Source organism: Chrysochloris asiatica, unplaced genomic scaffold (assembly GCF_000296735.1).
Source record: "Chrysochloris asiatica unplaced genomic scaffold, ChrAsi1.0 scaffold00067, whole genome shotgun sequence".
Lineage (NCBI taxonomy): Eukaryota > Metazoa > Chordata > Mammalia > Afrosoricida > Chrysochloridae > Chrysochloris > Chrysochloris asiatica.
Window position 1 is genome coordinate 14,502,536 of NW_006408585.1, and position 13,749 is coordinate 14,516,284.

General features: G+C 37.7%; 2 protein-coding genes across 2 annotated transcripts in view; one reads left to right on the forward strand and one right to left on the reverse strand.

Annotated features, from left to right (window-relative positions):
* Positions 1–11,968, reverse strand: part of SOCS4 (suppressor of cytokine signaling 4) — a 14,157-nt gene extending 2,189 nt beyond the window's left edge. Inside the window, exon 1 of the mRNA XM_006864620.1 lies at positions 11,737–11,968. The gene's annotated coding sequence lies outside the window, so the exon portion shown is untranslated. The remainder of the gene's footprint in view (positions 1–11,736) is intronic.
* A 445-nt stretch (positions 11,969–12,413) lies between these two features.
* Positions 12,414–13,749, forward strand: part of WDHD1 (WD repeat and HMG-box DNA binding protein 1) — a 108,179-nt gene continuing 106,843 nt past the window's right edge. Inside the window, exon 1 of the mRNA XM_006864621.1 lies at positions 12,414–12,498. Within this exon, the coding sequence (XP_006864683.1) occupies positions 12,422–12,498 (77 nt within the window). The 5' untranslated portion in view covers positions 12,414–12,421. The remainder of the gene's footprint in view (positions 12,499–13,749) is intronic.

The window sequence follows — 13,749 nt, forward strand, 5'->3', positions numbered from 1 at the left end:
AAATGTCGGATACGGTTAGAGACCTGGCTTGAGCTTGATTAAACAACCCTTATGTATTTGCATCGGTACACGGCTCCTGGGTGGTCTTTGGGGACCCTGAATTCTGGGCATAACAGTTGCTAAGTGCCGTTGAGTTGATTCTGACCCACAGCGACCCTGTACAAGGTTTCTAAGGGTAGCTGGTGAGCTTGAACCACCGACCTTGCAGCTCAAATGACTTTGCAGTCTGACACACTAGCCCACAGTACCATACCAGGCCTCCATAAAAGCTGTAAGGATTTATTAAATACACAACCATCACCAAACAGTGATTCCCATTACCAATGCAGTGTGTCAACTCATTTCAATAATCAGTTAACTTACATCTTCTTGACAGACTATGAAGGTTTTAGAAAACCTAGGGCTGGAAAAAATTTTGGTATTTCATACTCACAAACACTTTTTCATACTGTCTTTGATCATCTGAAAAATAATGAATTTCTGATACAGTGTTGCCCCCCTTCCTATGAAATTAGCAAGGCATAGAACTCACCAAGTAAAATACTGAATTTCAAGAAGATTAAAGGCAATAACTTAAGGGTAGATGAAATTTATCTAGGTATTCTTAGGTATACTACAATTTAAGTCTGGAGTTGAGAGAGTGGGGGTGAATTTCTATAATCTCCAATATTTTGCAACTGAAACTTGAATTCTGTGACTGAGAAAATCAGTCTTACTCAACATTCTGATGAAGTTTCTGATTACATCACAAAAACATAATAATCCCAACAATTAAGTGAATGACTACAGACTCTTGAAGTCATTTAAAGTAGTAGGATTTTAAAACACAATGAAAGCACAAAGGAGTAGATTCAAAGTAATGGAAGCTCAAATTAGTCATCACGAAGATAAATCTCTCAATTAAAACAATCAGAAAAAAAAAAAAAAGAAAAAATCTGAAGAAAGCTTAAGAGTTATCTGAGACACCATGAAAGGAACCGGAAGAGACTATAAAAAGCACAGACCGTGAATCATATACCCAGCAAAGCTATCCCTCAAATATGACAGCAGAAATTGGGCATGTCCAGATAAACAGAAATTAAAGGAATTTGCAATAATCAGACCAAGTTTTTTTTTAAAACACATTAAAAGGACTGAGAACCAACTACAGCAAATAGATTAAAGATGGACTAGTGTAGATACAGAATGGGGAGGAAGTCAAATAGATTTCAAGATAAAAGACAGTTGTTAACAGGAAAAAAAATTTTAGTAGACATTAATGAAACAGAAATGAAGAAAATGAAAGGAAAACTCACAAAATGAACCCAGTGCAAAAAATTATGTGGAACAAAGAAACCAGCAGTAACCAAAAACACAGAGCAAAATTAAGAGAAATCAGTTCATACCTATTGATAATTACACTGAATGTCAGTGGATTAAATGCACCAATCAAGAGACAAAGAGTAGCAGAATGGATAAGAAAACAGGATCCTTCAACATGGTGTTTAAGAGAGACACACTTTACACACAAAGACAGAAATAGGCTAAAAAATCAAAGAATGGGAAAAACTACATAAAGCTAATGGCAAACAGCAAAATGAGGAGTGGCAAAAATCAACATAAGAGACAAAACAGGACATTATACCATAATTGTTGTTGTTATTAAGTGCCATTGTTTCAACTCACAGCAACCCTTTATAGGGTTTCTGAGGAGTGGCTGGTAAGTTTGAACTGCTGACCTTGCTGTTCAAACTGACCTTGCAGTTGAGTGCTTATCCTACAGGGCCATACCAGAACTCCATACCATGATTAAGGGTTATATAATAAATATATATGTCCCCTTTGAAAGAGCCTCAAAATACATAAATCAAGCTTTAATAAAACTGAAGGAAGAAACAAACTCTACAATAATAGGAGATTTTAATACACCAGTTTTCATGAAAGGGAGAACAACTAGAAAGAAACTGAACAAGTACACAGAACTAAACAATATAATCAGCCAACATGACCTCACAGACACACACTGAACATTCAACCCCACAACACAATAAATTCTTTTTCAGCATACATACATGGAACATTCTCCAGAACAAACCACGTTATATCACAAAGCAAACCTCAACAAATTTTAAAACATCAAAATCCTACAATGCATCTTCTCAGACCACAATGCTATAAAATCAGAAATCAACAATCAGAAGGTCAAGGAAAAAAATCAAATGTATGGAAATTGAACAACACCCTGCTTAAAAACTACTAGGCTGTTGTTGCTAAGTGTCATCAAGTAGGTTTCCACCCATTGTGACCCTAGGGTTTCTGAGGAGCAGCTGGTGAGCTTGAACCACCGACCTTGCAATTAAAAGTGACTTTGCAGTACAGTGCAATAACCCATAGAGCCACACCAGGACTCCCAAGTAATAGATGTTGTTGGTAAGTGCCATCAAGCCGATTCCACAGCAACCCTGTATAGGGTTTCCGAAGAGCAGCTGGTGAGCTTGAACCGTCAACCTTGCAGTTCAAACGGCTTTGCAGTCTGGCGCGTTAATCTGCAGCGCCGCAACAGGATTCCTAGCAGACATACTAAAAGCAGTGCTCAGAGGGCAATTTTCAGCAGTAAACGCCTACACTCAAAAAGAAGAACCAAATGCAACAACTCTCTAGCAATTAGAAAAAGAGCAGCAAAATTAGCCTGCTTCCACCAGAAGAAAAAAATAATCAAAGTTAGAGCAGAAATAAATGAAACAGAACACAGGAAAACAATAGAAAGAACCAACCAGACAAGAAATTGGTTCTTTGAAAGGATTAATAAAATAAGTAAACTACTGGCAAATCTAACAAAAGAGAAGATAGATACATATAACACATATAAGAAATGGTATGGGTAATGTTACAATAGAACCAATGGAAATGAAAAGGGTTAACAGAATACTATGAAGAACCATAGTTTAACAAATTTGAAAAGCTAGAAACACACACAACCTACTTGAACAAACACAGAATGAAGTAGAAAACTTGAACAGGCCTATAACCAGTAGAAATTGATCACAGCATTAAAAAAAACTGTTAACTAAAAAAAGTTCAGGCCCAGATGGCTTTATTGGTAAATTCTACCAAACATTCAGAGAAGAGCTGACACCAGTTCTAGAAAATGATAGTAAACTCATGAATTAATCTTATGAAGTAAGCATATCTCGGATACCAAAACAGGCAAAGATATTCCTAAGCAATAAAATTATAGATCAATATCCCTCATGAAGATAGATGCAAATATTGTCAATAAAATCCTAGCCAATAATACATCAAAAAAATAATACATCATGATCAAGTTGGATTTATATTAGGTATGCAAGTATGGAGAGGTCTGGTGTGGTACTGTAGGATAAGCACTGGACTACTAATGGAAAGGTGCTTCTAGCCTACCAGCTGATCCTCAGAAACCATATAAAGGATAGTTGTGACTGAGAGCCAGCTTGACAACACTTAACAACAACACTGCTGGAATGGTTCAATATCAGGAAAACAATCAAGGTAATTCGCCACATAAATAAAGGGGGAAAAAAAATCACATGATCATAGCAACTGATGCATAAAAAAAAGCATTTGATAAAATCCATCATTCATTCCTGATTAAAAAAACAACAACAAAACAACAAAATAGGCATAGAAGGTAAATTCCTCAACATCATTAAGGGCATATATACAAAACAAACAGCCAACATTACTCTCAATGGTGAGAAACTGAAGTCATTCCTTTGCCAACAGTAACCAGACAAGCATGCTCTTTATCACTACTCCTATTCAATACTTTGTTGAAAGGTTTAGCCAGAGCTATAAGAGAAGAGTAATTAAAGGCATTCAAACTAGCAAAGAAGTAAAACTGTTTGTAGATGCTATGATCCTATAGTTAGTAAATCCCAAAGACTCAGCAAGAAAATTATCAGAACTCATTGACAGAATTTAGCAAAGTGGCAGGGTACAAGATCAACTTTTGAGAGGAATAAAGTATTTTTTCTTTTACAAAATTACAAATGTTGTTCTAAATTTAATGAACTTTGCTTGGAATCCTGGTGTGGCGCTGAAGGATAATGCAATGGACTGCAAGGTGGTAGTTCAAATCCATCAGCTGCTCCTCAGAAACCCTACACAAGGTCTCTGAGTTGGAATTGACTTGACAGCACTTACCAACAACTTGGCTACAGTGGCTCTCAGAAGCTGCTTAGTAGATATATAAACACACACAATTTTAATTGGTCCTCTTAATGTACAGGTAATATATTAATTACTAAGAAAAAAAAACTTTAGAATTTTTCTCACCATTATCATTTTACTACAAAAAATAATAAAAATACTTCACTTATATAAACTCTCACATCTTTACCCTTAAATATATGTAAACAAAATTTTCTACCCTCTTTCAGAAGCTTATTTCAGTGGACTTTGAATCCATTTATTAAAAATTAAAAAAGCAATACTTAGAAATTACTTTTTAAGAACAGGTGACTAAAGAAAGGATGTTTACCAAATTTAAACAAAATTTTTTTTATATAACTAAAAAGGAGAAATTTGTGTCATGATTTAGCAAGAAATATTTCCCCCAGCTATATTAGCCATTAACACTGTGAAGCACAATTAAATGAACTCAGAACCAGACCTTCATAAAACCAAAATTCAATTGCATTCCTCTCAGTAAACATTATGTTTATTGTTACATTTTTAACATTTATTCAAGCTTCACAGCATTTTTCTAATATAGATACTGGTACAATATATTACATGTGCAATTTATTTTGTATCCTATAGGTTTAGTGTCACAGTTGACTGGAATTTTCATTAACAACCAAGACTAAAGATAAGTTTTTCTTCCTTTTCTTTAAAAAGTGATTTGCTGTCTTGTAAAATCTGAATGTAAAAATGTATACAATCCTAAATATGAACAAGTCTCTCAAATAACCTAGCATTAATTCTCATAATTTGATTCCTACTGTATACATGAGGTAGAAGAAGCGAAACCAAATGTTGAGATAGTGCCCATACTACCATTTTCATCTGGGACAGAAATCCAAGATATTTTGATAGGTGCTAACAAATCAAAAGTGTTTGACGGTAGCTATAATGAAGCTTTTTTTTTTTTTAAAGAGGGTAAATGAAATACTTGGGAGATGGCTGCTCTGCCTCTTGTTTCAACAATTAATTTTTTATGAAGGCAGTTAGACTACATTGCCCTGGGGATTACACAGTGGCATTTTTGTTTTCTTTCAGTATTTTCTTAATGAGCAAGAAGCAAGTGTCTAAAGAGTCTTACATTTTCATAAAAGGAAGTTCCCCAGAATGAGTCATCACAGACCCACAGGTTCTTCCACCAATCGCAATGACAGTGGAATGAATTCCCATCTTAAAGATTCTTCATGAACAAAAGGTTAATATTAATTTACTTCCATTGAACAAGGCATGGAAAGCCAAATTTAATTCAAGATTTCCACAGAAAATTATTAAAACCCAGTAATTAAAGGGTTTAACTTTACGTATATGGAAAGTCCATTTGTATTCCCTATGTTGGGTAACATCAGCATTACTGTATATTAATTTATTCATTGAACACCTAACTATGTCTACAATACTGATACATATCTAGGACTGGAATTCATGTAAATACTAAAGTGAAATAAATTTGATTCTATAAAGAATAATTCAGTATACTACATGAATAATTCACAACCAAGTTATTATTCTAATAGTAATTCAGCCATGGGACTTTTCTACCAGGTTCAGGATTCGAAAATTTATCGGCCACGGTGTACCAAAAACTTCTTGAAAGCATTCTGATCATAGTCTGTGACATATGAGGTTAGAGTCTGAGGAAACACTTAGGTGACATTAAGGAATCCTGGTGTGGTGCTGTAGGATAAGCACTGGACTGCTAACCTTAAGGCTGGCAGTCAAACCCAACCGTGATTCTTGGAAACCCTGTACAGGGTTGTTATGAATGAGAACCAACTCAAAGGCACTTAACAACAACAATGAAATTTACTAAGGAGTTAAGTAGGGGACATAAGGAGCTCTGGCAGCGTAGTGGTTACAAACTGGGCTGTGAACCGCAAGGTCAGCAGTTCGAAACTACCAGCTGTTCCATGGGAGAAAGATGAGGCTTTCTGCTCCTGTAAAGATTTACAGCCTCGGAAACTCTGTACAGGGTCGCTGAGTAGGAACTGACTCCACAGCACTTTACAACAACAGCAAAGTAGGGGTCGTAGTAGGTTACACATTGAGCAGCTTACCACAAGGTCAGAAGTTCAAGTCCACCAGACTCTTCAGGAGGCTTTCTGTTCCAGGTAAAGATTTACAGCCAAGGAAACCCCATAAAGAGTCATTGTGAGTCGGAACCCATGCAGCAGCAAACAACCAACCACCACCAATAGAATTTACTAGGGAGTCCCGTTGTGGTGCTGTGGGCTAATGCGTCAGGCTGCAAAGTTGTTTGAACTGCAAGGTTGGTGGTTCAAGCTCACCAGCAGCTTCTTGAAAACCCTATATAGGGTCGTTATGGGTCGGAATCGACTAGATGGCACTTAACAACAACAACAGATACATTCTTCAGAATGTTAAGAAAAATATAAGAAATCAATTTGTTTCTGTAAGAAAAATCTCTCACCTAAAAAATTATTCGCTACAAAAGCAATACAGCTTCATTTTCCAGTAAATATATAAAAATATTTTTGAGTTCTTATTGTGAATTATGTGATAGTTTACATGGGAAGACATTATCTTTACAGTCATCTTACCGTATTTCGTTTCATGGCAATGATTACAATCCCCTTCATGCATTCCAGTAAATATTTTAAAGAAGCTCCTTTTATCTTGTTAACTGAGCCAGGAACTTAAGTATATGATAGGGAATAATAAAAAAGGCAACAAACAAAAAAGGGAAATCCTTGACTAGTACTACTACACCTTCCTTCCATTTTCCCCATTTACTGTCCCAATTATAGTTCAATTATGGCAGACACCCCCAATTTGCACTCTTGTGTACACTAGTTCTGACTGATGCTGATTTCATTCTGGAGGAAAGAAGGGTTTCTTATCAAACAAGTTTTGGAACTCTTCCTCTCTGAAAGATTATAGTGCACATTTAGTAGAAGGTTCTAGGAGTGATTTCAGTCAAGAAGTCTGTTTAAGTCACAGTTTGCTATATTTCATTACCCAAAATCCTCTTTGTGATATAAATTTTGAAGAAAGATTAACTTGGGCTAATAATAAAATGAGTGTGCATTCCTTGAACTTGTTAGCTAATGACAAGGAGAAATGTCACAGGAAAAAGCTAATGTTAGCTTTTAGCAAATGACAAGGAGAAACCTGTCACAGGAAAAAGCTAATCCAAAAGAGCAGAAAACTAAGAGTTGGCAGTACATGAACTTGTGAATGTAAGTAGGAAGATTAACAGCAACCAAGAAAAGAGAATAATTAAGATACACTACTGCAATTCTTTTGGAGTCCTGGTGTGGCGCTGTGGGTTTATACGTCAGACTGCAAAGCTGTTTGAACTGCAAGGTCGGCGATTCAAGCTCACCAGATGCTCCTCAGAAAACCTAAACAGGGTAGCTATAGGTCAGAACCAACTTGACGTCACTTAATAACAACAACAGCATTGCAATTATTTTAAAGAATTTTCTAATTTGTAAGTTTTAAACTATAAAAAGTTTAATATTCACTATCTAGAAAGTTCAGGTTAAAGTTTAAAAAGGAAAAACCTCTATAATTAATTACCTGAAGACAATTTTGACACAGTTTCCTATTTCCATAAATTTTTTTTTCCTATGAGAGCAATTCTAAGTGTTAAAGATCCATAAATGATATTTTAAAATAAAGCATGGTGCAGATGAAATAGCTTGAACTGCTAAGTCCTCAAAATGTGGACAAAAACTTAGATTTTAACACTTATTAGCTATTTATCTGACTTTTCCCACTTAGTTTCCCCAATGGCAACTCTATGTTAACACCAGCTACCTCACGCTATTTGTCAGAATTAAAATGTATGAAAACAACATACACAGAACTTAATGAAAGTATTAGCAGTCGTCCCTCTTCCTAGTACAGTTATTTACTAAAACTGAGAGATGAGAAAGTGACAAAACTAAGAAAAAGGTGAGAGAGAAAACAAAGGCTCTACTTGACTAAAAGTTCTTAGAAAATATAAGGCTAGAAAATCTGTACAAAAGCATACCTCAAAGATCTAATTTAGTTGTTGTTAAATGCCATTGAGTTGATTCCGTCTCATAGCAACCCTGTATAGGGTTTTCGAGTAGCAGCTGGCGAGCTTGAACTGCCGACCTTGCAGTTCAAATGGCTATGCAGTCTGGCTCATTAACCCACAGCGCCACACCAGGAGTCCATCTAATTTAGTAGGGGTCAGTATTTCTAGGCCATCATAAAGTACTTTATATTATTCCAGCTAGGACCACTCTCTTTTTAAAAAAGTTTCAAATTCTTTAAAAGTATTAGGATGTAAATAATTAACTTTTTTGTACTTTCCTTTAAGCTTAGTAAATAAACAGATTTTGAAAAAAAAATACATAACACATTTGTTAGTCACAGGCATTTAATTTTAACTGATTATGGAAAATTCCCTTTATTGCTTTATAATAATTACATATGCTTACATTTAAGCTTGGGTAACAAGTTCTAAGTACAAACTAGTATAAGGTGACTCTAGGCTTAAATAAAATTGCTGCTGAGATGGGATATGTTTTATAAAACTCTATGCTTAAAAGTAACAGTTAAACAGGCAGATTAGAAGGTAAAAGATCTGAGTTCTATTTCTAGCTCTTGTATTTAAGAGTGATGTGACCTTGGATAAATCACAATCTTTCTGAGCCACAGTTTGTTTTTTGTTTTTGTCATACACAAAACTGTGATTATATCTGTCTTGCTGTTGTAAGGACCCAGTGTCAATGCAACACAAGTATCACACTGGGTGTCTTTATGCCAGGGGAACTGGGTGGCTGGGGACAAAAGGTAAAAGGGTTACTTTTGACTGCATTCCTCTTATACACAAGTTTAAACATGTGCATGTATTACTTACCCAAAGAATAAAGTAGATAGGTTGGGAAGATTCAGGTTAGTTTCAGAGATATAAAAAATATTCAGATTTCTAAGCTGCCTTCCTTCCCATTTATATTTTTCAATACTTTGTTCTCTTCAGTACTCTGTTCTGGCCTTTTCTGTCACGAACGAATCATTATTACATCAAACACATGCAAGCGGGCTTCAGAAAGTTCATAGAAAAATGGAATGAAACAATAATGCAATTTTTAAATGAGTTTTTTTAAGCTCCCTTGTATCTCATTGAAAAGACACTTTTTTTGAGTCACATCAGCAACAGCCACATATATATTTTTTTAAAGTGGTGGTGGTGGTGGTGGTGGTTATACACTGTGGAGTTGGCTCTGACTCATAATTTATAGGGTTTCCCAGGCTGCAAATCTTTTCGGGAGCAGGAAGTCTCATCTTTCTCTTGCAAAACAGCTGGTAGTTTCGAACTGCTGACCTTGAGGTTAGCAGCCCAACTCATAATCACTATGCTATGTATCTTAAACAACAAAGTAATTTTGCAATCTTTAAATTGCATACATTTTATTATTATCCTACTGTTGGCATCCAGGTTTAATGTGCAGGACAGTAAGGTCAGTTTGAAAAACAAGGTAGGTGGTTCTAACCTACAAGCTGCTCCTTGGAAACCCTACACAGGGTTCTCTATGGGTTGGAGCTTAATATCTTGCACATATTTACTTTTTATGTTTCTTTCCTTCAATAAGACTATTAACTCACTAAAATCATAAACTTTTCTTTATGCCCACCCAAATATCATTTAAATACTAAACACTAATAGCAATTATTTTTTTATACATTCATGAGTATTCCCTATGCACGATAATGATTCAACTAGAGATGAAGAATCTGCCATTCAGTAAATAAAGTAGCATATGCAAGGTCACACAATGAGTAACTGGAAGAGTGAAAATTAAATTTAGAAATGTTCAACACACAATGAGTAACCGGCAGAGTGAAAATTAAATTTAGAAATGTTAGACTCTGAGGCCCATGTCCTGTTCACAGGAGACTTTCTTCTTTATTAACTAAATGGTCTGATTACTTAGAGAAAAAAGACAAATGTGTGGACACTATTCATAGTTTTAAAACCACATAGTTACTATTAGTATATGTATAGCTTTAACTCTTGTTTCTATATGCAGAGTCCTCTTATTGAAAACTGATTAATGCTACAGTGAAATCTCATCATGACTTTTATTCACTGTTATGTGCCTTTGAATAAATTCTGACTTACAGAGATGCTGCATGGGGTTTCCAAGGAGTGGCTGGTGAATTTGAACTGCCAACCTTGTGGTTAACAGTCCAGTGCTGATCCGAACCCCATACTCCCATCTAATGATATTTAATTTTTAGCTACTTGGATTTAAAAAAAGTATGTCTACTCAAAATTCAGAGACCACCAAATAAAATTATAAGTCACTCATAATTATCTCAGATACCTTTCCTCCAGAGGGAATTCAACAGTAAGATTGGTGGTGATATGCCGTGAAGACGATTCCGACCCATAGCGACCCTGTACAGGGTTTCCGAGGCTGTAAATCTTTACGGGAGCAGAAAGCCTCATCTTTCTCCCGCGGAACAGCTGGTAGTTTCGAACTGCTGACCTTGTGGTTCGCAGCCTGATTCGTAACCACTATGCTACCAGAGCTCCTTCCCCACAAATTCCAAATTTTTTTGAGCTAATCATTTTTTCCCTCTAAATTCATATACCACACTTCAGTGTCTAGTAAGCTTATCTGAGGCCCTAGTTATTGTTGCTATGTGCCGTGGAGTCCGTTCCGACTCCTAGGGTTTCCGAGGCTGTAAATCTTTACGGGTGCACAAAGCCTCATCTTTCTGCCGCGGAACAACTGACCGTGAGATTAGCAGCCCAATTCGTAACCACTTCGCTAACAACACCACGGTTTGTGTTGTTTGCAATTTTTCACAAGGGAACTAGACTGAAAAACAAGGGCGAAATCTTTACAAAGGAAAAACCGCTCAGTACGTCAGAAACTGAGTTTCACCGAGACTAAAAGACTTGTTAAGCGCCGTTAAGTCGGTTTTGACTCATAGCGACACAGTATAGGGTTTCTGAAGAGCCAATGGTGGGTTTGAAACGCCGACCTTGCGGTTAGTTGTCTAGTACAGCGCCACAATCACTCAGGGAAATCCACAAAGACAAATACAAATGGAAGAACATCCTTGTGAAGGTTTTAATCAGAAATTGGTCTCCCACTGTGGAGGCCATTAAGACACAGAAAATAACTTGCAAGGGTTAAATTAAAAAATACACTTTTGTTTAGATTCTAAATACGCTCTTCGGTCAACTTTGGTGGGATCTGACAGGCGAAACCCAAGTACTATCTTCTTAAGGAAAATCTGGATGTTGATGCAAGGAATACTCATTAATACACAAGCTGTATCTCCAGACACCGAAAATAAACCGACTGGAACTGAAATTAAGTCTTCCCTCCTTTATCTTTATGGAGGTAACAAGGTAAGGGCGCGAAGGATGCGAAGATTAAAGACTCACCTTTTCTAGAAAAAAAAGACCCCCAAAACTTCTCATCCGTTAAGGGACCTAAGTATGGTTGCAGGTGAAGAGAGCCTGACGTGGGCACAAGACCGCGGGCTACACGATCAGGCAACCGCCACCCTTCCCCCACTCACCTCCCGGAGCGCAGAACTGGAGCTGTCCGAGTAAGCGCCGCCATCACCATCGCCATCACGCTGTGTTCGCTGAGGTTGAAAGGGAGGTTCAGCCACTCCTGCACCTCGTGTAGGTCCTATAAGGCGGGTGATTGTCTTCAAGTCCCCCCTCCCCCCGGCGCTCGGTCCTGTCTCAGACGTCGCGGTCACCGCCTCCGCCTGCTCCCCAGGCGCTGCCACCACTTCCGTATTCCGTTCCTTCTCTTCCTCACCCTAGTCTCTGGGCTCTTTTCCTCCCAGCCGGCGCGCAGCTTACGCCACCACCCCGCGACCTCAAGCCAGGCCCACACGAAGCTGGGGCGGGGCTGCGCACGCGCAGTATAGCAAGCACGCCCGAGCGCGGGAAGCAATTTTTTGCTTGTCCTTGTCTCGCACCTAGTCTCAGCTCCGGAGGCTCGTTCTCCCTGGTGAGTTTTCACTCAGCCTGCTCGTAATCCCAGAGAGAAGCGTGCAGCCTGCCTAGTTTATTATCCTACAAATCTTTCGCAGTAGTCTTGCTTTTGCCACTCGAGAGCGGGAAACTGGACTGCAGTGCGAGTGCCCCAGAGGAAACTAATCTATCTTCTTTCCTTCAGCCCCGCCGCTTGCCTCTTTTGAAAAATAATACTAGTTTTTATAAAACATTTTCAGGCAGATAAAGGAAAAGATGCCTGCCACACAGAAGCCGATGAGATATGGACATACAGAGGGACACACAGATGTCTGTTTTGATGACACTGGGAGGTAAGGTATTTTAAGAAGAAAAAGAACATTTCAGGTGTAAATACGAGTATTAGAACATGCATTTCCATTTGTCATATTTACGGTTAGCTTTAAATGACTTTTTGTTAAGTGCCCTGTGCGGGGTTTCCGAGGAGCGGCTGGTGAGCTTGAACTGCGGTACCTTGCGATTCAAACTGATTTACGCAAACCCGAAAACATATTGATATGTAAAATGGCAATATAATTTTTGCGTAAATTGATTGTTTGGCTTGAAACGTCATACTAGTTGTGATTGTGGTGGCTTTGTGTTGTGTCTATTCTGACCAACCCTTCGTCGGAAACCCTATACACAGTCGCTATGAGTCGGAAACGATTCGATGGCATTTAGCAACAACAATTACAACATAGGGTTTCCGAGACTGTATATCTTCACGGGAGCAGAATTTCTCCAGTGGAGTGGCTGGTAGTTTCGAACTGTTGACCTTGTAGTTAGCAGTCTGACCTACGAAGCTAACAGTACATCAAAAACTTGAGATGTGAAATTTCTTAGCATACTGTCTAAAGGGTGATTATTTTCTTAGGGTTTTCCTGGGGCTTTTAACTTTTCTAAATTTCCTTCTTATTCAGCCCAATTGTGTGTCTTTTCTTCTCTATTGGGGGCTGAAGATACAATGGTGCAAACAAAGCATGATCTTTTCTTTCTTTGAACTTGAAGTTTTTTTTGTTTTTTTCCCTTATTGGCAAATTTATGATGGAAAAAATTACATACTACAATGGTGAATGTAAAAATGAGAAAGTAGAATCAAATAAATACTATGAACACAACTGGGAAAACAAATACCTAAAAACATACACGAGGGAGCTTCACAAAGTTTGTGGGAAATGTTACTATCTTATTTTTTTTTTTTTTAATGTTTTATTGTAAATTATGTGATAGTTTACATGAAAGAACGTTAGCTTTACATTCAACCTATCTATCTTACATTGCCATGTTTACAATTCTCTCCATGCATCATCAAACAACCAAAGGGTACACCCCGAAAGCCTGCCCCCTGGTTGTCAGCACAAACTCCCTCTCGGGGTTTAGAGTCCCCAGCTGCTCCATCTCTCCACATCATCATCTCTGCCTCCATCTTTGGCATCACTGTTTCTCTGGGTAGGGTCCTGCACTCTGGTCTTCTACCTTGATGGTCCCACGGACCTCTGCTCCTGAACTGCAAAATCAACCACTCCCTTCCTTTTGCTGCAAAATGTACACCTTTACATTTCCAA